This window comes from Xiphophorus maculatus, chromosome 23 (assembly GCF_002775205.1).
Source record: "Xiphophorus maculatus strain JP 163 A chromosome 23, X_maculatus-5.0-male, whole genome shotgun sequence".
Classification (NCBI taxonomy): Eukaryota; Metazoa; Chordata; class Actinopteri; order Cyprinodontiformes; family Poeciliidae; genus Xiphophorus; species Xiphophorus maculatus.
This window is the reverse complement of record NC_036465.1, coordinates 18,695,811-18,723,128: the sequence shown is the minus strand read 5'-3', so window position 1 is coordinate 18,723,128 and position 27,318 is coordinate 18,695,811. Positions and strand designations below refer to the sequence as shown.

Below are 27,318 nucleotides of genomic sequence, written 5' to 3'. Positions count from 1 at the left end.
TTACTTCAACCACTGTTTTTATCAATTTCACAATAACTCCATTCAAAATAAATTTTGTAAAGATACACTTTCAGCACGATGTCAGTTTTATGAATTGCTCCTATTAAATGTCATAAGCTGTATTAAAACAGGCCACTTTATTAGGTATGCTTTGCTAGTACGAGGTGGTACCCAAATTTTAAGTTTAAACCAGCCTTTAAGAAGGCAGTTGTTGGGATTGAGATTCAGTTACTATGGAGATCATTGTTGTCCTTGCTTTCATAAATGCCAAATTTGAGCCCTATCTGAACATTGTAGCTGAAATCTCCCTCTCGTTGGACCAGGCATTTGTATTATCTGTTGAGTCTGTGTGAACTGTAGCATCAGTTTCCTGTCTTTAGCATCGGAGTATTAATTGGTGTGGCAATGTGTTAAACAGGGATCCATTGATTAAAGGCAACATTTGTGAGACATTAAAAATGAGACCAGAACATGTAACCAACAGGAATCTAAGAAGCTGCTTCCAGCCTGGGTAAAGCGTTGGACTTCTATTGACCTGTGAATAGTTCACAAAATGCACTGTCATGATTGGTTAATCTCCAACTGGGGTTTCTTCAAAGACCAAGCAGATTATTTTATCCAATCAGCTTGTAAATTTACCACCGCTGCGGTTTATCTGATCTAGAGTCAGTTTCTCTGAATAAATAACACAATAAAAGAAGAACAGACAAGGGGATTGTATGTCTGGCTTTTCACCAACTTGCTACAAAACAATAAAAGACCACATACAGAAAAGGCATTAAACAAAGTTATTTTTGTAAATTTTATTGTGAAAAAAAAAATCCAACTGCTAAGATCAATATATATATTGATACAATGTTAATGGCCAGTAGTTCTGTTCAGCTGCAACTGTGATTCTTGAACAATATAGATGGAAGTCCGTAGTTTATCAAACCTCCTGAACAAAGACGGATTAGAAAAAAAAAAGAAAAAGAAAAAATTGCCGCCTCTGAAGCTCATCTAATCATCAGCTTGTTGCGTAAAAAAGAAGATTTCTTACTCTAAATGAGAGAAATAAGAAAACTAAAAATACAAAACTTTGGTCAGCTTCCCTTGATCGGCTGCTTTGCAAATTCATTGCAGCCACAGACGGCAAAAAATAATCAAATGTTTAAAAAAAAAGAAAAGAAAAATCTACAAAAACTGGTTAACCTTGCTTCTAATGAAAAACATAAGCATGTCATCAAAATAAGAATGTTACCCAGTACTCACATTTTGTGATTTGCTTATATTGTAGCTGAACCTCTGCTCTGAAGGCACGTCAGCTTTTTTGCCCTCCCTTACTCAAACATTTTACATTTACAACAAAAACAAGAGAACACACTGACCTTAAATACAATGTTAATCAAAAAAGAAAAAAAAAAAACGTAAAAACAACTGGACAAGTTTAAGAGTACTGCGACAAAGGAGTTCCTTCATCAAAGCGCTGATTTGCCCCCTCCCTGTCTAATCCCGCCCCCTTAAATGAAATGTTATTTCCCCCAAAATTCAGACCTTCACTGCCCCAAACAACACACACACAATCTGTACTTTGTACTCTGCAGTTTTCATTTATGTGTGGATATGTGGTGTGTGCTGTGTGTGTGTGTACGTAGTAGAGTGGCATTGAGGACTAAGGGCGAGCTAGTTTAGGTTCGTGAGCCTTCAGTGTCCCGACGGCATCCTTCACTGCGTGATAGATGATGTTCTTCACCTGAAGAAAGCAGGTCAAAGAAGGAAACATCAAATGCTAGATCGTCAACATCGCAATACGTGTGCAAACATGAGTAAAACCAACCTGTAGCTTGTCTTCGTGGTTTGTGTGAGTCGTAGAAAGGTGTCTGAACTCCTGCGTCAGTCTGAAGCAGTGCCTCACGTGCTCAGGAGACACAAAGTCCTCCGCCACCTTGATACAGCTGTACAGGTTGTGTACCTGATAGGAACACAGCAGGAAGAGAGCTACGTCACTGAAGGGGATACACCTCAGACTGTTAATTCCTATAAAAAAACTCCCTCATGTGTCTGACCTGGTGAGGCGCTCCAGCAGGGATAAACACAGCATCGCCTAGGAACTGTACGATGGCCCACCCCTGGACGCCGTACTCCTCGTACAATCGGCGCCGGAGCCCCTGGTCCAGGTACCAGCTCTGGTCATGAATAGGGTCGTGGTCTGGAGGGTTCTCTTGACCCTGCTCTTCTCCCACCTGACATGGGGCACAGAGAGAAAAAAAACAATTAGATGTTAAGAAGCTTTAAAAAAGTGTTTGACATTTACTTTATGATCATTTTGTGAATAGAGTATCTTGAGGAACCAGTGGGTGCTAACCTTGCGGAGTAATTCACGGATCTTCTCGGCATCCTTGGCTGCGTAGATGTGCCAGAGAGCTCCGGGTTTCTCTTTCCCCTCGTGTACCCGTCTCTTTGTCATGTCGTCCACATCGCCCTCCTCGATGGTGGTCATGACCTCTGAAGAACCAAAGAGAGGAAACAAGACAGAGACATACAGAATGCCAAACGTCCATCAGTAAGATCTCTACATAAACATATTCACATCTGAGTTCTTTCTGTCTGACTTTTGCAATATTAGAGTTTTAAACTTTAGTTCTTAGCGATTCCTTGAACTACGGCTCTAGTCCTACATGTCGGAATAACCATCATTAAGCTGATTAAGAGGGTAAAATCCACATTTATTTTCTGTTAAAACATTATTTAGAAAAGTATTTAGTATCCATTTGTCGTACTTTTGAACAAGAATGGTGCAAAGATGTAGTTCTCAACTGGTTCCTCCTGACCCAATGGGATTTCTCAGGCAGTGCTAAGTCAGTTTAAGCAGATGCCTCTCAATAAATTACATTATTGTGTTAATTTATACTTTTTTTTCCATTTCAAAAAGTGACATTTTATTATTATTACTTTGTGTGGTATATAATATACATCCTTTCAAGTCATTTTATTTATTGTGGGTTTCAGAAAACGTGAGCCCTAAACTCAATTCCTCAGAAAATGTTAAGATTTTTAATATAAAAATGATATGACCATTTTAGAACAAACACAATCACTGGTTGAATGTTAACAGCGTCCGAAATGAGAATAAGACACTGATGATCAGTGTTTCAGAAACTCCCTGTTTTCAGTATCCAAGCACCTCTAGAACCCGACGGACCCACCGGTGGGTCCGTCGGGTTCTAGAGGTTTAACAGAGAGGAAAAATACAAACTGAGCACAGATCCAACATTATGCAACCTTGATGGGATTATTGAGCAGAAACAATTTCTTAAGTTTCTTGTAGCTTACCAAGGGGTGAGCTACAGCTGGATTCACAGCATCAACAACCACACTCAGAGATCCAGTATATCAATAAAACATATCTTGTTCCGATTCACCAGAGACGACATCAGAGACATCTCTACTAGCAAAAAAACTGGACTGTTACTGAATGGCCCAAATTTGTCTTTTCATATGACCAACAGTATTCGTTTGTCCAGATACTGTTTAGAGCAGCATTGTGTGGTTGTTTGCATAGAAGTAGCTCTCTTTTAGCCACAAATAAATGATACCAGTTACAATAAATGACATAATTTAAGCAGGTACAATTGCTGTGGAAGCTTAAATATCAGATTTTTTAAGAAGTGTGACAGTTAAGCAAAAGATGTTTGTGCTTTCATTAAAAAAGAGGAACACCTACAGCAATCTTTAATTAAACAAATATTATCCCATTAGGAGTTTCAGGAGGTAAATGACCTAGAAAAAAAAGGTACTCAAAGTCCTTATGTGGTTCAGACTGGAGATCATGTGTGCCACTTCGGGTATAACTAAAAAATATTGCTGATTTTATTTTTATTTTGTTGCACTTACTGCCTTGTAGCGCTATAATTTCAGTTTCAAATACAAATGTTACCTTATGTTAAAAATGTATTACAGAGCTCACATGTCAAGGAGACACTCCTAACTGTTAATGTTTTTAATGCTATTATGTGCTCCGTCTATGAGCAGAAATGAAAACTCGTAAGGGGATTTGATGTTGACATCAACACTAACACCAGCAGAGGAGAAGCATGAGGAGGAGGAAGATGAGGAGGGAAGAAGGAGAAACACGATGGATGCCTGCACAGACTTTCTGCTTGGTCACAAAAAATACTATTTGTAAAAACAAAAACTGTCTCAGTAGCATCACAGGACTGAGGAAGCCTTCCACACGCAGTATACCTTGACGTGTGAAAGCCAACCTGGATGAAGGCTAACGCTCCAGTTTGTGAAGTAAAATTAAAACAACTATATGTTTTGAAGATTTGTCAAATATATATGTATTCTGTGGCCAGACCAGTTGAGAACCACAAAGGCAAAAGGACAATTTACAGACTACACAATCACATTTACTGACAACTTTCATATCCACAGTCTACTCTTGATTTCTAGATGAAACTACAGCCTGTTAACATGACATTTTGACTGAACAATATTTTTGGAAAGAAGTAAAAACATTTAATTTGAAATTAGTGAGTAACAATGCCCACACTGAAGAGTGTTGTGGTTTGCACAACTTGATTTGGAAAAAAAGAAGAAGAAAAAATCAGGTATCGGGAGTTTGCAGCTGGTGAGTAACGGGTCTGTAATTCATCAATTATCATATAATAAACTTCATACTACCCATCAGACCATTTGTAAACAGAGTGATCTACCTTTTATTTCTGCTAACATCCAAAGTCCATCTTTTGATGTATGCGAGCGTGTTTTTGTTCGTGTAAAAAAGGTTGCAAGGAAACAGGAATGCCAGCTCTAGATGCCCTTCGTTCATACTACTCTCCCAGTCCAAGGACCAGAGCACTGTACACCCAAAGTAAACAGGAAGAGAAAACAATCCCACAACAGCTACAGAACATCTGAAGCCAGACCAGTTCACTTAACTTGTTTTGCTGTAAACGGGAGTTGAAACCCAACCCTGAAACCAACATTAACCTTTACACGGTTCTCCAGAAGCACATAAGAATCTTTACGTCCGCTGTTATTTACCATAGTGACGGTTGCATCACACAGAAATTTACAGACATGCAACAATACAAACTGAGGGATGAATCCCGGTGCTCTGGCCCCTACTGCACAACAATACAGGAAGATGAAGCGCAGGTGTGAAAAGGGGGAGTTAGTTGAGAAGAAGGGCATGCTACGCAAGTGATACAACTGAAAGTCTACAGACCTTGGTATCCAGAGTTTTCCGCCTCTGTGAAGGAGAAATTTTACCACAATGTAAATAAGTGAGACCCACTGGAGGGTGCCTCCAGTGTCCTTTCCAAGCACATTAAGCCTGGAACCACTAAATGTTAAAATATCCTCAACAATGGATTTTAACAAAGCTTTTTCAAATACACATAAAATACTATTTTGTCCACTGGTGGGAAAAGGTACTTTGAAATACTGTAGAATCAATTCTGTTTGCAACATATTTTTAATCAACAAGCATTTTTTATGAATAGTTCGTAGCTCAGCTGTGGTTATGGTGTCTACTACTAAAGCAGTGAGTGTCTGTGTAGGGGGGAAAGGGATAAAGAAACAAAGTCCCCTTAAATCTACTGACCTTGCTCCTGGTTTTCTTCTCCATGAGGAATGCCGACATACACCATGACGTTGACAGCATCAGACACATCCAGATGGAGGTTTGTGGTTCCGACCTTCCTGTCCTCAGTTGAAATTAAGCCTAAAGACATTGGGGGAGTTGAAGGAAGAAAGAAAGAAGGTGAAAAGGAACGTAAACTGCACAGAGAAGAAATGTCACCAGGTGATCATTTTTACCATAGGCGTTGTACATCTTTGGTCCAAGGTCAGGACGCACGAAAAAGTTGGGCAACCGTGAAGCGAGATTAAGACGGCCGTCTCTTTTTGTGTACTCAGGCAAAGGAAGATTGTCCATCAAATCATCAAACCTGGAAAAAAGAAAGTGGAATATCTTACAAAGTTGTTTTACTGAAATATGTATTAGCTGTTATCTTGTCTACTGTTTTGCAAAAATAAATATTGCATATTTATATTGTACTAATTACATATTTTCTATCAACTTGAAAGAAACCTCTCTACCTTTAAAAATGTTGCAGTGGTATCAAAATTGGTAAAGTAGTTTTCTTAGTATCAGTATAGAGTTTCAAAGTTATGCATCATGACAACCCTAGTCAGAACTTCTCTGAACGCAATACAAATAATTAATGATCACTATTAGTAGAAATGCTAAAAACAGTCATAACTATTAAAGGGAAATCAAAATCAATGAAAATCATCATCAGCAAATCCAAACTTTACAACTACCATAACTTGGAAATAATTATTTAGTAAAAGCCAATTTGCATGGCAATTTTTAAATGATCAAAATTCTAAAACAACTACCAAAAATTTTAGGATGAAAAACTACATGTAAATATTTTTTTAAATAAAATGTTACATATCCAAAATTTCTGGAACTAAAAAGCAACACAGGTTTAGTTTCCTCACCTTGTGGGCATCATGTCTCTGAAGTCTTCACCTGGAGGCCAGTCCTTTAGTTTCAACACCATCGGTCTGCCATCATTGTCCTGCAGTCGTTCTACACTCAGAGGAGACATTAAAGACATTAAGACAACATCCACTGCATGCTTCACCTATTCTACAGGTCATTTTAAACTGATGTATGAGAAAAACACACTGTACTTTTGCACTCACTGGAGATCGTCTCAAAGCCGTCCCAGAAGTCTCGCACCTTTACATCAGAAATGATGGAACAGTTTCTACAGTTGACCAGATCTACATCCTGGTTCCCAAACTCCTCGCTGAATGCCTCGGGCCGCCACAGTTCGGATTTTAGCCGTTTATGTATTCCTGACACCAACACAGGCTGGAAAAGAACCCAAACATATCAAGACGACCTGTCAGCCCATCTTTCACCAACAGGGATGATTTCCATTTCAACTATTTTATACTCTGTGATTCTTACCTGTCCCTGCTTCCAGCACTCTCTGAAGATCTTCCAGTTGTTGCTGTTGCTAGGATCCTGTAGGCAGAGGAGTCGCCCATCACAGAGCCAAGAGTGTGAGGTATGTGGTTCCAAAACACTAAGACCCATTACGCCGTCTTTACGGGCTCCCAGCACTCCAAGTTCGCCACCTTCGGAGGTCACAGAGCGCCGGCCCTCTGCTTTCTTGGTCTCCACAACAGAGGCGATGATGTGATCCAGGAAGTTTGGTAGGCTGCTCTTCATCTTGTCACTCTGTATCATCAAATAATAAAAAATTTGCTTTTTTATTAAGGCAGGACATTTGAAACATTATTCGCCAGTAGGTGGCAGTGATATTTTCCAATCTTGTAGGTGGCGTTTAAATTAAAAGCATTATTTCTGCACAAGGAAGATCAGAAAACCTGGACATACACTTGATGAGGTAAAAACAGAGGGGAATGGTACACTGCTCTCTCCAGGCCCCTGAGACAGCTTTCCCGGTCCAGAGTTGAGCAGGTCACGGAGGCTCGACCCCTCCGGTTTGGACTGGGTTATGCTTGGTCCGAGCAACAAGCTGTTGAAGAGCTTCGGACTGGAAGCAGGCGGCTTTGAAAGGGCACTAAGCGAGTCCAGCCCAAAGGGAGGCCGACTTTCTCTACTCATCATGGCGCGAAGTGAGCCGGATTCTGGAAGAAGAGGATCGTTAAAACTGAAGCCGATTAAGGATTTTTTTATCTGACTCCTGGTTCTGCGTTTCCTATGTACCCTTGGTGTCATCCTTGGCTTTCTGTGTGGCCAAGTCTGCAAGCCAGTGCAGAGCAGAACTGTTGCCCTCTCCTGATGGACGGGTGTCCTTGGCAGAGGACTGTGTGACAATACAGGGAGTGGATGTACTAATAACAGAGTTACTGGTACTACCCACAGTTCCCCCACCCCCGCTGTCTGAAGGTGTTGCCGTCTGCATGCTCTCCGTTTTGATTACTGACGTTTCTGCCTCTGGTTTTGGAGTAGCGCCAGCACCAGATAAAACTGTAAGGCCACCTCCGCTGCTGGATGTAGACTGCTAAAATAAACAAAAACAATGCATTAAAGTTGAAAAATTAAAAACAAATGCAGAATAAAACAAAACAATAAAAACAGTGGGAGAAGGAAACACACCTGTGAAATCCCATTGGGGGCGGTAGGGCGGACTAGTGACTTTGTATGTCGACTAGCACAGGGGCAGTTGGCTTTAATACCCCACTTGCCCCTTGCTGCATGCACCATGTCACCTATATTATAAAGAGCTGAAGCAGAAAGACAAAAAAATCAGTCCTTGCATCTCTTTCATACCTACAAGACATGATATTTACACAATAGGTTTAGAATGTGTGAGGATGCTGATCATTCAAACACCACTTTATGACTTTTGCACTTCACTGTCCTTTGGGATGTTAAAAATAACCTACTATAAAATACTCAGGTCTACTAGGATTATGTGTCTTCAATAGACATGTGGCAGGCTGTTTATTTTACCTGTTCCTGGTATAATTTGCGTTGGCATGAGGTTTTGAGGCTCATGAGGTTGGCCTTTGGCACACTTTAACCAAGAGAAAACCTCGTCTTCTGGGGTTTCATCCACATCTAAAACGAGGTTTGCAAAAAGTCAAGCAAAGCAAGAATATTGCACAAAATAACTTGAGTGAACATACGTTTGTTCCCAAAACTCTAGTTAATAAGCTACCTTCTCTTGGCCTGTTCCTGCGGAGCCGATAGCAGTCCAGACACACTCCAAAGCCACACTTGCGGCAGACCCAGTGGATGTTGAACAAGGTTGTCTCGCATACGTCGCACATTTCCCGAACACCTCGCACGGCACGTTTCCACGCCACTTTCTCTGAAAAACCATGGAAAAATAAGATTTATTTAAGATCACAGACAAATAAAACAAGAGGACAAACCTCAAGATGAGGTGTGAGACGACTTTCAGACTCACGGTGAGGTTCCACCATCATCATGGCCTCCTTCTCAGACATCACCAACTGGCAGAATTGGTCTCCCACGTTGGCCAGGATGTACTTAGATGTGTCGAGGTCGAGGCCTTCTTGGACCGCTGGGGCAGGTAACCAGAGACCCATCGCCATGGCATCGCTCTGCTGAGGACTGAGGAAGCCTTCCACACGCAGTATACCTTTACGTGTGAAAGCCAACCTGGATGAAGGCAGGAAAAAAAAAATTTAAATTTAGTCCCAAGATGGAGGAAACAACATGCCATCAAACCACTTTGGTCTCACCTCCTGAAGTGAAAGAAACGGCAGGCCACATTCGGGTCATCTTCATCCTCGCTGTCATCCTCCGTGGTTCGGTACTTCCGATAACGTTCCAGGCGACACTCACGGCACTTGTGCAAGTGAGGAGCCACGCTGATGCAGGAGCCATCCTGGAGGAAGGACTCACCTGACTGCTTCAGACGGCGCACTTTGCTCTGGTCTTTCAGTACAGACTGGCCCACTGGAAAATACAAGGCAGTGTTAACTCTATCACCAACTTAGCTTCTGATAAAAACTTTAAGGTCTATGAAAATGAATGAGAAGCACCTTTAAAAGATTTGTTACGCGGACGGCTCTTGGGAGCCACCTGGACTTTAGATTTTTGCTGGATGGATCCATCCTTAGCGGGAAGAGATAGCCCTGGGGGGATCTGATCTTTCTCCAGGCCCTCCTCGTTCTCGCTGAGGTCCGACAGGTCGCTGTTGGTGCTGGAATCAGAGTCGCGCTTGGATGACTGGCTTCGGTCTTCGAGGCTAAACTTCTGTGGCTGACTCTGGTCAAACAATAGAGCTGTTTCCTTCATTTCTCCAGAGCTGCTACTTCCCATCATCAGACAACCTGATGTAGAGGGTGGCATCTCTACGACTTCTTCGTCCTTCTTTGTCATGGCCATCTCACTCTGCAGAGTCTGAGGTGGCATTGTTGTGGTGGAAGAGCTGACTGAAGCTGCGGCTGAGGGTGCTGTGAAGCTGGACAGAATGCCTTTAGGTGGTTCGGCCATAGTGAACAGGTTAGGCTTATTGTCCACAGAAACACCCAGAGTTTGTGGCTCTGTCCCAGAGAGGCCAACAAAAGGTGATGCAGAGTTTTTGTCCCCATAAGCCAGAAAAGGATTAGTAGACTCTTTAGAGGCCTGCAGAAAAATGTTCTGGTGATCTGAGGAGTTAAAACTGGACTGTTTCCCTAAACTCCCTTCAGCAGTTCCATTATTATTGTTGTTGTTCTTAATAGCACTTTGGGCTCCAGAGGCCATCCCAAGACCACCAATCGTTAGGCCAGGGCCCCGTGCACCTGCAGATGCGCCTTGGAAGGCTGATGGTATGTTGAAAGCACCATTTCCCAAAGGATGGGCCTCAGGCACTTTGGGCTGCTCAGGCTTCTTCAGCCCTTCAGTAGAGGCTGCAGGCATGAAAAGAGCTGCTGGCTCTTTACTCAGACTCTCAGACACAGCAGTGAAGTAATTAGTGTCCTTAGTTTGAGTCTGACCGGTTGTCAGATTGGAGCTGGTGCCAGAATTCTGGGTCATGCACTGAAAAAAGAGGTTCTGGTCCTGCGGCGGTCGGGTCTCGTTCTTGGCTCCACTGAAGCCGAAGCCAAAAGGCTTCGTGGTGTCGTGGGAAGCTGTGGTAGTGGTGGGAGCGCCGTTGGTTTGGGAAGCAACATCTCCAAATACTGGAGCCGTGGGGGTCGCCTGAGACAAACGGAAACTAGGTGTTGTTTTAGAACCCTGGGAATAAAAATAAACCAGTGAATTACTATATTGTAGTTGTAATTACAACGTATGCAGTTCCTTGGAGAAGCATTCATGTCCCTTGAATCTTTCCTCACATCAGGATACTATTGCTAAAAACTGCAACAAATATATTGATAGATTAGAAATCGACCAATATTGTTCTGATTATTTTCTTTTTGTATCTTTACAGTCTTTGATCATTTCATGAATTAATGTTCTTCATCATTTCAAAATGGAAAGAGTGAAGCATAACCACAATCCTACCCCGGTACATCACCAAAATGACACACGGTGGTGGCAGCATCATGACAACACACTGACTCTAATCTGAGTTTGAGCTAATTTATAAAGAATGGACAATTTTTGTCAAGCAATGTGAAGCTGTATGTCACCTTGCAAGACTTGCAGAGGTGAATAAAACTGCATGTCGCATCTTTCAGATAATTTTAAGAAAGAATTGAAATCATGCACCTCCTTCTCCTTTCACATCACCTTTATATGTATTATGTTGTGTTAGTATTCCACATAAAAGCCAAATAAAACACCCTGAACTTCATGGTCATAATGAAAACCAGTAAAGTTTAAGGCATATGAATACTTTTCCAGGATAGTGTAACAGTGCAGCCAGCATTAACCTCATGGAGCCGCTTACCTCTGTCTGGCCTCCCCAGGTGGGAGCTTTAGAACTGAACCCCATCGACGTAGACAGAGAAACGCTGGGTCTGCTGTCCTGTGACCAAGAAATGGTGACGGGCCCCGGGGAAACGAGAGCAGCTGTTTTAGAGAAAGCCGACTGGGGGGCATCCTCTCGGTCTGGCTGGGGGGATGGAGAAGCCTTTGGGGCTGGAGCACCATGGACCAGGACTGGCATTTGCCCCAGTGAGGGAAAAGATGTGGTAGAGAAAGGGGAAGGAGCTGGTTTGAGAGGGGGAGGGTTGGGAGGATGAGAAGTGTTGTTGGTTGAGTCTGCTGCTCCTTGTGGAGAGAATAGGCGCCCATTTTCTTTGACAAGGGCAGGATACAGAGGTGAAGAAGCATTAGAGTGGTCCAAGTGAATCGAGGAGTTTGTGTTGGGAGAGGACACGCTTCCTGGAGGAGAGGTTCCCTCTGAGGGGTTTCCGTTTTTGGTGGAGCTGCTGACTCTTTCAGAGTCTCCGGCCCAGATCCCAACGCCTTCCTCTGGAGTTTTGCTGGAATCCCCACAGTTTTGAGTTCCTGCTTCAGAGTTTCCTGCTCCTTTAAACCGTTTCAAGTTCAAATCGTCACCATCCTCTGAGGCAGTCCTACGTCTGCGTCCGTCTCCCTTCATTGCTTCACTGTCCTTCTTTCGTTGTCCATTGTTACCAGGCTAAGAGGGGCACAATGGGGAAATTTAGTTCTTCACCTGACAATACTGGATTCAGTAAACCAATCACAATATAGGTATTTTTAGCCAAATACACAAAGTAAAAAATACCACTAAGAGAAAGAAAAGTTTTTGTTCACATATTTTGAACAGACACAAAAAGCAAATAAAAAAAATCTTCTCTAAAAAACCATGCAAAATACAAGTTTAAAACTTTATGTAAAAAATAACCAATATGACAGAGGCAGTACTCCGTACAAGAAAAAGAAGCGAAAGCAGAGCTGACTTCATGCTGTAGAAAGCTTCCCAATAACACTAATGACAAACTTACCTCCTCTTCTGCTAGCATGACATGTATTACACGAGGATCTACCATCTGCTTCTCTTTTCCCTGGAGGGGAAGAAAACAGTGTGAGATCCTTTCACAAATTAACCCCCAGCAGACAGTCTGGCTGGAGTCAGACTTGTTCTCAGGAGTCCTTACAAGAAATTAAAGACTTAAACTAAACATAGCATAAAACACAAGGCTCAATTATGACAATTCTTTATGTCAAAAACAAATACTTTAATAGAAAGTTTGAGTTTTAAGAATTTAGCATTTCTTTTCAGCTGCAATGCTTACCGTTTTGATTGAAAGGTAATTATATTCAGTTTTTCATAAATATCAGTTTGGAAAAACTATTCAATAAATGAATTATCTCTCAACAACACACATATTTGTTAAAATGTTCAGTTTATGACAGGAAGAAATTACTGAAAGACAATCAAAGAACACTTCTGAATGTTTACAAAGGTGCATTTGAACAAACAACAGGACTGAGGCAACAACATACTTTGAACAGACAAGACTATGGGAGAAGTGTTTGCCCATAATCTGAAGGAAATTTTACAGAAAGCAACTATCATATCACCACAAACAAATCACACCAACGGTCAATCACGGTGGCAAAGGGTTGATGATTTGGACTCATTTTAGCACCTTAAAGACTTCTCTGTACACCAAAGGATTTGCAGAATTAAATGAGATTCACTAAGTTTAGAAAAATGTGCATCATGTAATAAACAAACAATCCTGCAGATCCAAACTATGACAGACAGAAAATGTTTTGTGTTGCATTGACTTTAAGTTTGTTGAACTGTTATATGAATAGCATCAGTTTTAAACACTTAAATGAACAAATTGTATTTTTCTACTTTGTCTTGCTGAACATAACCAAAAGACATGTTCAGGACTTCCCTTGTGCTAAAATTTAAAACAAACAAACAAAAAAAAGAATTACAAAGAATTTAAAACTGGTTTTACCATGAATGTGTTAAAGTGTGTCACCTTATCCAGCGTAATCTCCATAACATGTGAGATGAGGTCGTGCTGTGAGACATGTCCAAAAGCCCAGCAATCTTCAAACTCAGGCTGGTACACGCGGACTCTGCGTCCTTGGATGGGGAACGAGCCTGACAAGAACAATGAGATAAAAATGAAACATCATCAATGAATTTAGGAGAGAAGGTTAATTTTACTCTACAAAACTCCTTTGCATACAACTTTGCCATTTTAGTTACTTTATATATTTCTATGAAACCAACACATGATTCTCAGTTTTGCAGAATGATTAAATGTTCAGTGATAAAAAAGAAAAAAAGAAAAGAAACAGAATGAAAATTAATTTCCAATTTCTGCTGAAGACAAAAAAAAAAAAACACTAGCATTTTTGTGCCCTGAAAAAGATTGAGAAAACCTCAAATGTGTTTAACAGGAATGGCAACTTTTTTACAACAAGTAGCCCGACTGGTTCTGCATTCTGCTCTCCTTAAGAGGCGTTAGAGAGAAACCTATTTAAACACATGCAAGGCTTCAGACTAACTATTGCCACTATTACTGGTTTTAATCACAGAAAAATTATAAATGGATAAGACAACCTCAACCATTTTTAGCAAATCCCAAAAGAAAATCTTTTAACGCAAAATAACATCTGAAAAGTTCTGCTTTATGAAAAAAACAACAACTTTAAATAGAGATGACAATTAAATGAACCGATTAAGTCGGAGCACCTGGCCGTACTGCTGCTTGTTGAACTTCCTCAGTGCTCATGTTTCACATATGTCATGAGTGAAGTTTGTGTGAACCTGTTGTGAACCTGTTAATCTTTACAGGTACCAGGTCTGAGAATGAACATCATTTCTTTCTGTGGAATAATTTACAAGAATCTGAATTTAGTGTTGTAGGGAGTTAATCATTAGCTTCTTTCAATCCAAGATGAGAACCAACTTTATCCAATAATCAGCAGTTTCATAAATGTGCTGATGAGCAAACTGCTAGCGGACTGAGCTGCAGTAGAACATATATTTAAATTTAAAAAATGCTACTGCACCATCTCCAAAATCAATTATATAATGTCATTAAAGTGCTGCAGTCATGGAGCAAGTTTAATTTTTATTTTATTGTTGGGGAAGGGAGATGAGGGAGGTCAAAGGAGAAAGGCTTATCTTTTGTGAGGCAGATTGTGTCTATTGCTCTTCTTGTCTTGTGCACACTCTGTTTTATTTTCCTTTCCATTCTGGGCAGATTCATGTGGTATGATAGCATGTTGTTTGAGTGGGGGGGGGTTAACTTTTAGATTTCAGCGTGGCTCCAACGTCTGAGACCTGGTGTAAAGAGTCAATCATGTACAGGTTGTCCAACTTGAACAAATCCCTGCAGAAATGTTCCTAACTATATTATGCTGTTTATTAATATTTCTACATAGTCTTGAGAAGCAGAAAATTAAATGTAATCATTTGCCCAATTTAGTATATGAAAACAAATGTTTAGAAAAATAATTTCTAGACTTTTTGCAATAAAATTATCCACAAAATAAAAACATCATGAAAACTTTTTTTACCCCAATTTATATAGAGAGGACATCTTTTATAGTTAATTTGTCACCTCATAACTTTTGTTGTTGCTCTGCTCAACAATAAATACCTACTCATCTAAAGATTAAAAAAGTAGGACACGGTTTTGACACTTTTTTAAAATTAGAAGCATTTGAATTCAACAACAAAAAAAAAAAACCCTTGTTACAGATGTGCCTTGAAGAATCTGTATTTAGTTTAGGATTTTTCAGTCCTAGACTCTAAAACATAGATACACTAAATTGGTCCAGATGCCAGAGAAGTTGTGAAAGAACCCTCAACTCTCCCTGCTATCCATTAAACCAACAAAGCAGGTTGTTAAATGCTTTGTGAACCATGCATACAATATAACCTAACTATGGTTTGCACTCAAAAGTCCACAATTTTATCTAACGTATGAATTCTGAGTTTAGGAAATGTGGGATTTTGAAACAGAAAATGAGTAGAAATTGAGTTTTTATGCACATAGATTATGATAAATTGGTGCTTTCAATGTAAAATAGTGTGATCCTATTTTTTCCATTTCATTCACCCTCAATTCATAGTCAAAATATTTCCTAAATTGCCAACAATGAAACGTGTAGGCCTAGACACTGAAGAGCCTTCTAGACGTCTCCCACATTAAGAAAGGACATTCCAAGCATTCAAAGAATTTGTGCAGCTCAGCTCAGACTAACAGCTCAATATGTAAATTACCTCTAATGTGTTTCACTGAGTCTTTCATCTAAGGACAAACATTACCTGCATTTATAGAAACCTAATAATACACTAACTAATGGAGAAAGCTAAGCACACAGAAAGAATTGTGTTCAATACTTTTCCTGCCAGTAAAGGAATTTAAAGTGATTTTGCTTATTTTGTTTTCTTGAAACAAAACCAATAAACAACGCTAGTGAAGACTTACAAATACTGAGGAAAGTGCTGAAGATTAAATTAAACAAAATGGCTCCTCCTATTACAAAAGAATTTATGAAGAGCAACATTTAGAAAATTAAGAATAATCGCCAGCCCCTCCGAACAAGGTCCTGTAATGCGTCATAAAAACATTATAACCGGGCCAAATCCTTTTTACTTGTGCCCAAACATTATAGCTCCACTGTTAAGACTGAACAACCCAGAGACCACATCAAGCGTGAGTTTGATTCCTACCCTTCCTGAAGATCTCCTGCAGTTTAAAGTCAGTGTGCCAGCTGGAGAAGGCTGACAGCAGAGACGGTTGCTCCAACAACACGGGGTGTCTCATGTCCTTATCAGCCTGCACAAACACAAAAACACAGTTATGGAATACTTACATTTATTTTATCCTCCGATTATATTAGAAAGTAATATTAGGTTTGATATTAGTAAATGGTGAAAAACAACATTTTTTAATCAACCATTAATTGAAGGGGAAAAAAAGGTTTAATGTAACTCCCTTGTTTCTACCTGTTAATTCCAGATCACAGTACAAGAAATACTCACCTCAAATCTCTGGAAAGCTTTGTCATCTGGCAAAAACTCAAAATTCTTTGTTCCAAAATACTCCACAGGAACCAGTGATCCTAAACCCACTCTGTCCACCAGCGAGCGGAAAGCCTGCACAAGAGAAAAGCACTTAGAAAGTCTTCCTGCTCAAGCACAACCCAAAACAGAAAATGGTCAACAAACTGAATTAAACATGCTTTCAACTTTCAACACCTTAATTTATTCGAAATGTCATAAGCTTGGAAAAATGGAATGGCGCCTCACCTGTCATCATGGAAAAATAATATATAATGATAAAATAATTTATATTGGTATTTTCCCCCTGTAGTTTGTACTATAAAGCAGTGGTCCCCAACCTTTTTACCATCACAGATCGGTCAAGGCTTGGCAATTTTACTGCTTAATGCAGCAAATAGAGCGGCTGCTCACACCGTCATTTATCCAACGCCTTTTCTCTTTGTTACGTCTTTTATCGCTTAAAATGAGTCCACAAACTATCACTGTTGGGGATTTCATGGGATTTTCTTCTGGAATCGGGATGTTTATGACTGGAATCGGTTCGTGTGTGGTGTGTTGTTCCTGCCATGTGGCTGGACACAAGAACCGATCGAACCTCTTGTACAACAAGTGCAGCGATATATTTAAAGTTTTCTCCTCTTACCACAGCAACCACTTATTAATAATCGCAAAGTCAACATTAAGCCTAAAACCATACTACTGCAACAGACTGAATGTTCTGCTCTTTGTGTGGGAAATATTTGAGTGTTTTTTTGTGGAGTTGTTGTCAGTTGCTAAGGCAACGAGTCTGCACGTAGCTGCGCCGATACAGAAAGCCAGAAAGAAGTGCTATTGAGTTGTACTTTTAACAGTTTTTCCCTTTGCTGTGGAGCACAGCGCGAAATTAATAATATCTACATGTCCAAGTTTGATTGAGTTAACGGAATTATTCTACGGCGGCAGCGCGGCTATGCGTGACATGTAGAAGAATAGTTTTTTGCCCTCCAGCTTTGTCCACATGTGCGAAATTTCCTTATGTAAACAACAACATGCAGGGGGTCTATATTTGTAAATCTGATTATGATTAAGTCAGTGCCTCGCCAGCTATGAACCTCACCGCATGTCACTTATCATTAGCAAGTTGGCATTAGGTGATTTACAGTAGATCTGATTCTTGCTTATTGTTTCATGTTATACTTGCTTATCCTTTATAATCTCTAACTAAGCTCAACTGTTAATTTGTAGTGTTGATTTTAACCTTTCATTATCAATCCTAAAAAAAATTGATGCAGTTCTCATTTTAACTGAAACTACAAACTCATTGCCCTTCAAAGAAGTTTTAATAGGTTATAAGACTGCTCAGATTTAGTTTTGATGGCTATAAAAGATATCCTTCTTTGCACAGACTGTAATTATTTTATTTTCAGTAATATACTGAGGGTATTCTGAAAAATCTGAAAAACTTGGAATTTATAAATGAACAGCACTGTTATCAAGTGAATGCTTCCGTTGTGTTGAAACAACGAAGGCAACCAAGAGCAACTGAGGCTATAAGACATGCAGGACAAGGTGTCTCCTGTTGTCAGAGCAGCTAATAAGACTTCAGAGAGCATTTCATCTACACGATCATGTTGAAGCCCCAAAAGGACATGATCACTACTTATGGAAGCAAATATTTATGTCTATAAAAACACTTAAAAATTTGAGTTCTAAGTTGCAAAGTTTGTGTCGTCTTAACCAGCACCAAATTCCATGGAAGCGGGTGGAAAACAATTTAAAGCATCATTCTCTTCTAACAAAAGCTATAAAAACAACAGAATTAGATGACTATTCATTTCAATTACATGGATTTTGGTAAGCTAAAGTATGAATGCAATTATCACATTTTTTTTACATTTGTGCATTTCTAGTACACCTGTAAATATGATGCAAAAGGCAACATCCACAAACAGAGATGTATGACAAGTGGCCCTTTAGGGGATAATTGCAGCATCTGGTGCTGATGCTGGAAAGGACTGTAGTTGTGTGCAAGTTAAGCAAATAAGAGATGGCCTATCACTGAAGCTGAATGGGTATAATAACACTTTGCACTAATTCGATGGTTGAGTAAGCTAAATAACAGATTGAAAACAATAAATGTGTTGTTCTGCTCATGTTCCTATTTATTTGATTATTTAGCTGCGAAGAGGGTTTTTGAAATCAAAATGTTGCTTATTTGATCAATATTGCCATGGTTTGTATTTATATTGTTTTTTAGTATTTTCTGCCATTTTATGATGGTCTTATTATTTTTAACCAAACTTAATTTTATTTTTTGTTTTACCATTTATCTGTAATGTGATTTTTGTGAAAGCCTTTGGTCAGCTGAGGTTGTTATTAATGTGCTATATAAATAAACTTTGACTTTGATATATAGCTTTTGGTTAAAATTCAATTAGTTGCAAATAATTATAGACCACAAAATTAACTCGGTCTCACCACGTGTGCATATTATATACACATGACCACCTTTAGCTGACTCCAAGCTTAAACTTCAAAATGTTATACCAGTGAAGACATTTTGTCAGATGTTTTAAACTAAAAAAGCCCAAGTTTCTTCAAAATAAGCATGCTAGTTAAAGTTGGACAAACTCTTTCTTCATGACAATCTATTAACAAAAAGAAAGCAATATGCCCGCCCAAAGAAACAGAGAAAACTTTACTTTAGCTCAGAGCTAGAGGACACATCAACAGCATTCATTCATTGGTCAGAAAGAGTCAGGTCAAGACTAATATGGTAAATGGACTGCACTTGTTTAGTGCTTTATCAAGTCCCTGTTTGAATAACTTGTAGTGAAAGTGACTTGACACACAACACGTACTGCGATTTTCTATCTCCAACATGAAGTAGTAAAATACGTTAACTGTCACTCTCAAGTATAATTCATTATTTAATAATCCCACCTAGCAATGATTTACCACAGATAAAGCTGTGACCATGTGCAAGCACTATGCAATATGTGGCTAATACAACTTGCAAAAGGTACAACATGTAGCCCATCCAAAGACACACCAAGGGTTACTAATTGACCAAACAGCACACAACTTCTACTCCTTCAATGAGATAGGCCACATGAATTGTCTGTTTCATTGAATTTTAAAGCCCAACATTATTATTGTTCTTAAGTAGTCATATTATCTGAAATGCCAAACTGTCCACTCACCAGAGCCGGCCAAGGCGTTGTTGGTCCTGGAACTGCACTGACCCTCGTACTGTCACTGGGGCTGACCCAAACGACCGAGTCTTCGACCAACACGGCTTTCACTCCGTCGCCATACACCTGCACCCACGAACATCGCTGCGATCCATTTTCGAATTCAAGAAATACCTGCAGTTAGTGAACAAGAAGGACAAACAAATATTAGGACTGGTGCTCAGTTTCTTATTAAGAAAACCAGAACAAATTTACGAACATTTCCACAGAGATTAAACAAGAGGGTAAAAGAAGAGATAATTACATAAAAAAAACATTTGAAGTTATTTAATAAGGGGCCATGCATATTAATAAACATAAGTACATTAAACAGTTATGTAATTATGCCACATTTTGTCACAAGAGCTAATTTTTAACTGTAGTCTTATAGCAGGTTGATGGTAAACAAATGACACCAATGTGGATAAACGCACCCACAAGACATTACACGAATTGGTCAATGTTGAAACAAATAGTCAATTATAGAAATATATATATTATAAATTAAGACCAGCAATACAGTATATTTCTCCTGTCAGTTAAATTCTGTTTTTGGTGCATTTCCATCAATTATCTTCCACTTATTCGAGGTCGGGTAGCGAAGGCAGCAGCCTAAGTAGGGAGACCCAGACTACCCTCTGCTCAGCCTCTTGGGCCGGCTCCTCTGGGGAAATCCCAAGGTGTTCCCTGGCCAGTTAAGAAACATAGTCCCTCCAGTGAGTCCTGGGTCTTCCTCTGGATCTCCTCTTGGTGGAGCATGTTTGAAACACCTCACCACTGCAGCGTCCTAACATCAACTGGTTGCTCTACTCTGAGAACCTGCTGGCTGACCAAGCTTCTCACCCCAAAAGCTCTCCCATGCCTCATCTGAAGCCCAACAGTCAACGTTTGGTCACAGGATGTTCAATTTCCCACACACCTTTCATACACAGCTCAGACCATCTGGGGAACGCCCTCCCAGCAACAAACCTTTCTGCAGCCGGCTTCCTCTGTGGCACTGACGCTGTAATTTCCAGGAGTTCTTAGCCATTTGACAAACTTTGTAGTTATTTAGTGAAGAATTGTACAAATATGAACCATTCCTCTCCACATTAAACAAAACGGATAGTGGAAGCAGACTAGTTGAAGAGTAATATCAACATTGCTGTCCAAGCAATTTCTGCATAAACTTCTGACCAATCACAAAACACTTCCCACAGAGCTCTGTCGAAATAGTTTGACCAGGGCCTGGTGTTGAGAAGGGATGGTGGGTGCAAGAAAACCAAATGACGCAATTTTTGTCATGTGACTATGTCAATGAGAGCCGATTTCAACACTTTCGAAGAAATAAGGAAGAGAACAGAGACTAGAGTTCATCAGGTTCTATAAATTCAGAACCTGCTACTGGACTCTCGTTTAAAGACAATACCAAACTTTGTGTTATTTGAAATCAAGTCACACAAATATTTACTTAAAATACAAAAAAGTATTCAAACTGACCACAGAGTTTTACACGGAGTTCTTTATTGCTTATTAAAAGGTGTCAAATGCAAACTGATCAGGTGAAACTGCATGCTTCGTTAGCGTTACACATAACACTAAAAAATAAATTACCAGTAAAAGGCAACAAACAGAAGAAAAAACTATCAACGTGGGAATTCTTTATGGAGCTCTCTGTCCCCATAAACAGAGCAACACACATTCATCCAATACTTGCTTTGAGGGAGGCTCTCCAGTAAAAATCCCATTACACCGTGTAATCCCCAGAGTTCATTCCTGTTTGCCATGGCAATTTAATCCAAAATATTAAATTTTTAAAGCAAATTACTTCCTAAGGCACAATATGCATCCAGAGGCAAAACAATGTTTGTTGATTATGCAAGATATGCTGATACAGACCGATCATCATCTAAAACTTGATTTTTGAGAATGACTGCATTTTAATCTGAGAATCAAGTCTATTCATGTACTGAGATATTGACCTGGTCAGTTAAGAGAATGGCGTTGCTAATCTGCTTTTGTGTTAATACTGTTACCAACAGATGCACTAAAGCAGTGTTTTTCAACCCTGGTCCTCCAGGCACACTGCCCTGCAGGTTTTAGACGTTTCCCTGCGTTAACAGACATGATTCAGGTAGTTGCAGTTCAGGAAAGGCCTGTTAATCAGACATCAACTGAAATCAGGTGCGCTGAAGCAGGGAAACATCTAAAACATGCGGGGCAGTGTGCCTCCAAGACCAAGGATGAATGAATATGCATCAAAGAGCCAAAATATGGGACAATTCCCAATTTTATAGTGGAGGATGTTTTTTCTGCCTTATGTTTTGTTTTTTTCAGACTTTTTTGTCACTTGTTTTAGATTTGGCTATAGTCAATGTCAATACAGTTAAAACAATATTCTGCACAATAATTAAAATTTACTAAATTTCACAGTTTTTTTATTTTCTTATATTCGTCAGCTTATGCCCATGTGTCAAAAATCAGTAATAGACAATGGACATAGTTCATAACAAAGAGTAGACTTGTTCTACAGATACGCTTCCATATTACACAAACCTAAATGATAAAAGTGAATAGTGCAGATAGAATGGAGCAGTCGTTTCTCCACAAAGTTAAATCGATTTTTTTTATATATAATCCTGTCTGTCATATTGCCTGCAGTGAGTTTTTGCTTTGCATGGAGAACTTTGCACTAATGTGGTTTAGGCTCAGCAAGCCGAAAGATGGATTCTCTAACAGTCATAATGTTTGTGGTTAGAGACATCTGTGATGGCTCAGAAGTCTCTAAACGATGAACAATTTCACTTCTTTGTTTTCTTTTTCCCCGTCCTCTGGAAGGATGAAGAGTAATAAAAACCCATGCTAAATGCAACTTCTTTTGATGAAAAGCACATTCCCTGCATAACTGCCCTCTCAGTTGTAGCCATTTTGTGCCGATTTGCCTTTGAAGATTTCTTCTTGACATTTAAGATTGTAAAATGCTTAATATCTGTCAGCTCTGCCTCAAGTCGAACTGCACTGGAACTTTTAAAGTGGTGATATTCTGATATTATTATGAAAACAAGGAGGACGCATGCATATCCACATTAACCCGAGGTGTTGGGGTTTCTGGGCCATGATGTTGATAAACTGTAGTTGAGCGCTGGCAATACAAAATATTAATATGGTCCAACAAAGATATTCTGTAAGACTTCAGTGTGCAATTCATTTTGTTATTTATCCCCCTCATTTCTTATATTACATCTGCATACTAAATTCAGTCACTTTGATACAAATATTTGGGTTTAGAGTTACACCAATCAATCTTGCAGAGACCAGAGCTTTCATCTTAAATTCTCAAGCTAAAAACTGAGATTTTTTTCCCCATCCATGCATCAAAACTAAGAACTCCCAGAAAGTCTGGTGAACTAAAAAGCTTCAACAAACATCCTGTATTCTATGCACCTTTCTGAGTTTATTACGAGGGCAGGTCAGACCTCGATGGCAATTTTTAAATCAGTATCCGCCAAGAAAAGCCTGACTGTTGAACCTCCTGCTGCATTGTGATCTTTTACCAAGACTAAATTTAAAGCAGTGCAGGATCCAACTAAAAATAGCTCTGAGTTATTAGGCCTCTGGGATCAACATTCAAGACAGGCCCTACAACTTACATCTGCTGTATTATGGTTTGGATATGGAATTACTAACAAATTTATGAGTCAATATAACATTTCTGGATCGATCTACATCAGTACACATGCCACAAGGACAGTGGAAAAGGGAAAAGTAAACTTTAAGCAAAAATCACCTTCCCACTGAAATGACTCCTAGTAAACTATAACTCTTTGGTTCTTTAAAAGCACATTACTGGCTTGTGAGTTTAAAATGATTTAATGGTGAAAAGACAAGCTAAATCAATGCAATTCGGAAAAATCTCAGTCACAAATAGGTTGAGGTAAAGTAAAAGCTGACTTGCATTTTTGCCTTACAACTCATGAAGAAATATGGGTTAATTTTATTAATTTGTTCATCATTTAAAGAGGGAGCAGAAGGCTTTGCAGAGACGACACAAAACTAGATCAAAATGTCATTTAACTCACAAATTAAGATGTTGAAAAATGAATTTAAATCACAGAAACAAGCAAAAAAAAAAAAAAAAGCATATGTTTGATCAACTACTGTAGCTTGAACTTATTTCAATATTGTGGTGAATTTCCTAAATCTTAATATCACCTGGTTTGGTATTGGTTGGCTTCTTTGCAAATATTTAAACCCATTTCGTATTCCCAACCTACTTCCATACTGTAGCTCTAAACAAAGTTTTTCATACCTACTGACTTTACCGTTGCAAATCAGTTTATTTCTCTTGGCAGGTCAACATTTTACTATATTTTGGAGATAAGTAACCATCCATTGGCTATAACAGCTTATTCTTGCAGGGTCACAGAGGGGCTAGTCCCTATCTCCAGATATCAGGCGAGAGGTGAGGTACACACCAGACATGTCACCAGTTCATCACAGCAACATAGAGACACACAGGAGAACCAACCATGTGCACACACACTCACCCCTAAGGACAATTCAGAGAGATAAATTAATCTAACAGTCCTGTTTTTGGAATCTGGGAGAAAGCCAGAGTACCAGGAGAGAAACCAAGCATACACACAGGAGACCATGTAAACTTCTTGCAGAAAGTACCTAGGCTGGGATTCAAACCCATAACCTTCGTGCTGCACGGCAAAAGTGCTAAAAACTGCACCAGTAGGCAGATTAAAAAAAATAAAATAAAAATCTTACATATACTTTAGTTGCTCATTATTTTTTAAAGACCTTACATTTCAAATCACTGTGATTCTGATCACCACTTGAGCACTTTTACGAAATGTGACTGATTTTTACCCCTTATCAAACAAACACAGCTCTTAGCAAATAAATTATTAGCATTCAAAATTTGCATGCGTAATATCCTACCAAGTATTCCATCAGGAATTTTGCACATGTTGGTAGTATAACTCCATTTACAGATGCACGTGGGTCTTCATAAGATGTAAAAAAATCAAAGTTGAACATTTGTCTTTTTTGAACACTCCGTTACGTTACGCTTTGTTTCCTCTGAGCGGTACGGCTCGGCGCGGCTCAGTACGCTACTTTGTTTTAATTGTAAAAGTAGTCCATACAGCCGACTGGTACCGCAGCCTTCCTGGATCCCCTTCAGTTGTATGTCCTTAGGACCTCGGTATGGTTATAGTGGAGCGACTAGCGCAACACAACTCAGTCTGATCATTGGGAGACAGAAACACGGCTCTGCTTGCGACAGGTTTGTCCTTAATACTAGTAAGATGCCACGTTAGGTGTTTGGGTTTAGGCCCACCTGCCCAGTCAGAGTCCACAAAATAGCGTACCAACGCATGCTGCACCGCTTAGTGGAAACGAGTTGCTGTTTGTTCTCCAATCACCAGAATATGCTTCTTTCTTTCTACACAGTGACCTAATAAACCCCAGCTTTTTAGCTGCTATTTTGGGTTGCAGTTTTCAAAATTTCCAATAACGTATGCATATGAACAATGTTACCGTACTTCTTTCATTTCTGTTATTAACATAGTCAGGACTTGTTGTTGACGTTTGTAAATCAATCAAATAGTCTGTCGATATTTGCCAGTACTGATCTGTCATACAAGCACTTGCTAAACTGGCGCACACAAGGTCCAGATTCAATCAACAGTTCAAAATAACTTGGACTTAACTTCAGAATTTAACTAGAATGTTTAATTGGGAAAAAAATGCAAGTTGAATATAATTTTTGTTTAAACACATTTTGTTGTTGCTTTTCATGGTGGAACTATCATCTGTAGCAACAAACATGACCTTTGGCTGACAAGGACAATTACACATCAACTAACTGATATTAATTGTGATAACTAAAAACGCAGACATTTTCCTTATTGGCAACAACTAATTGAATATTTTAGAGATAATGTTTATTCTGTCTTGATATAGATTCCAAAATTTCAGCTTTAAAGTCTTCTTATTTTAACCAACACAAATCTTCATGGTGTCATTAAAACGTCATTTTAAAGCTCTTTCAAACGAATTTAACAAATTTTTAGAAAACGTGGCGACCCCATCTATTCCAACTACTAACTTTGGCAACAACTTTCGTGGAAGTTCATCACATAAGATGTACAGCAAGTTGATTGAAAACTATGTCATGATGCAGCATTCTTCCCTGTATATACTGTTGAAGAAAATAACTCACACTTTTAAAAGACCAACTTTTTGAATCCTATATTTGAGCAGTGCCATCAATTGTTTATATGATTCTGGATAAGCATTAGTTTGACTTCCCTCTGTCATGTTGGTCTACAACCACCACCTTACATTGGCTCTATCTGCAGTGTTGAATCAACACAGCTTCAAAATGTCAGCGTCGTTCATTCAGATTTTTATAAGCCGTGTCATACTAAATAATCTAGGTCAAAAAACAAGGTGGGAGAGATTTCAGGTTCGCCCCTTCATGAACTTCTTCTGGCCTTCAAGAGGACTAACATTAGCTGACGGGCAGAATTGATCGCCTGTAATGGTTGCACAGATATTATCTCCGATTTACTACAAAATGCTCGACGCTTCTCTTAACTCTGGATCTTAAGTGTTTTAACAGTAAATGCTGCAAGGTCACACACAACATTGCTTGAAGCTAGATATCCAGAAGCTAAGAAAACCGAACAAAGCAAAGGCCAGAAAATCCCCGGTCTCGATTTTAGCTTCGCCTCTCTGCCTGCAACACGCAGCGGGCTGAGATCTAAATTTATGCAGCAGGTAACAATAAATCTCCCGATCCTGGTGGGTAAAAACAAGCTCCACTAAGCGGAACACACATTGAACCGCTTAGCACACGTTGCATTTTAGAAAATGACTGATATTTAGCTTCGCAATACGGAAACGCCTGAATGTAAATACTGACTGTGAGTCCGGCAGCCGTGCTTGTCGTTGTCGCCTCCCCTCCTTCGCTACCCTCCGGAGCGGCCAGGCCGATGACGCTCACCGCCCGCACCGTTCCTCGGAGCCAGTCCCGGGCCCAGGCAGGTTGTTCCGTTTCTGATCCATTGGCGGGCCTGCTGTCGTCGAGTAGCAAAATAAGACGCTTCCCGATCAATTCGAGAGAGTCCCCCATGGTTTGCTTACAAAGCGCTAACAGCCTTCAGTGAGCCACCATGAACAGTTGAACTTCTCCGCTCGGGATGGGAACTCAAGGAAGCTACCGTAACAAAAAGGCGAGGAGAAACCAGCTGCGACTGCTTTGTAGTTCAAGCTAATGCAAAACTGAGCACGTTTTGGTCGCTGTTCCCGGGGATACGCGGCGGCGGCGGACCACAAATCTCCCAGTCGAAACGTTTTTGTCCTCGGTGTTAACGCGACTATCCTGCTCTGTCCGCCATTGAGCCCTGCAACAATCAAACGCACTCCTCCTGGTAGACTGGCAGCACTGCGGAGACAGAGAAAATATGAAGAAACACTGACCCCTAGTGGAAGACGAAGGCGTTACTTTCCCGCAGTGGTTATTATTCAGGGAGCCTCTCACCTGGAATCAAAGAAAGAAAATCCTTGATTTTCCACGTTAAGTCCCTGAACCTCACATTGTACCAAAATGGGATTTGGATGTAACGAGTAACGCGACGGTTTTGTAGAAATGTAGT

The 27,318-nt window shown here is 39.8% G+C and overlaps 1 protein-coding gene across 5 annotated transcripts; it reads right to left on the bottom strand.

Moving 5' to 3' along the window:
* Window positions 1-788: 788 nt before the first annotated feature.
* On the bottom strand, window positions 789-27,097 carry kdm3b (lysine demethylase 3B). Of its 5 annotated transcripts, none has more exons than XM_014470132.2 (25): window positions 26,586-27,097; window positions 19,637-19,801; window positions 16,434-16,547; window positions 16,122-16,227; window positions 13,408-13,532; window positions 12,412-12,471; window positions 11,388-12,083; window positions 9,550-10,729; window positions 9,247-9,463; window positions 8,949-9,163; window positions 8,697-8,849; window positions 8,489-8,596; window positions 8,132-8,259; window positions 7,739-8,036; window positions 7,406-7,659; window positions 6,974-7,246; window positions 6,691-6,874; window positions 6,496-6,586; window positions 5,806-5,936; window positions 5,591-5,710; window positions 5,213-5,236; window positions 2,345-2,484; window positions 2,046-2,222; window positions 1,817-1,951; window positions 789-1,732 (listed from the first exon to the last, which is right to left on the bottom strand). In XM_014470132.2, exons 1-25 carry the CDS (start codon window positions 26,793-26,795, stop codon window positions 1,652-1,654), a joined length of 5,385 nt encoding a protein of 1,794 aa, XP_014325618.1. In that variant the 5' UTR covers window positions 26,796-27,097; the 3' UTR covers window positions 789-1,651. The 5 variants fall into 5 exon arrangements, with proteins under 5 accessions (XP_014325618.1, XP_023184246.1, XP_023184245.1 ...); XM_023328478.1 differs by having other exon boundaries at window positions 6,703-6,874; XM_023328477.1 differs by having other exon boundaries at window positions 7,739-8,033.
* Window positions 27,098-27,318: the final 221 nt, after the last annotated feature.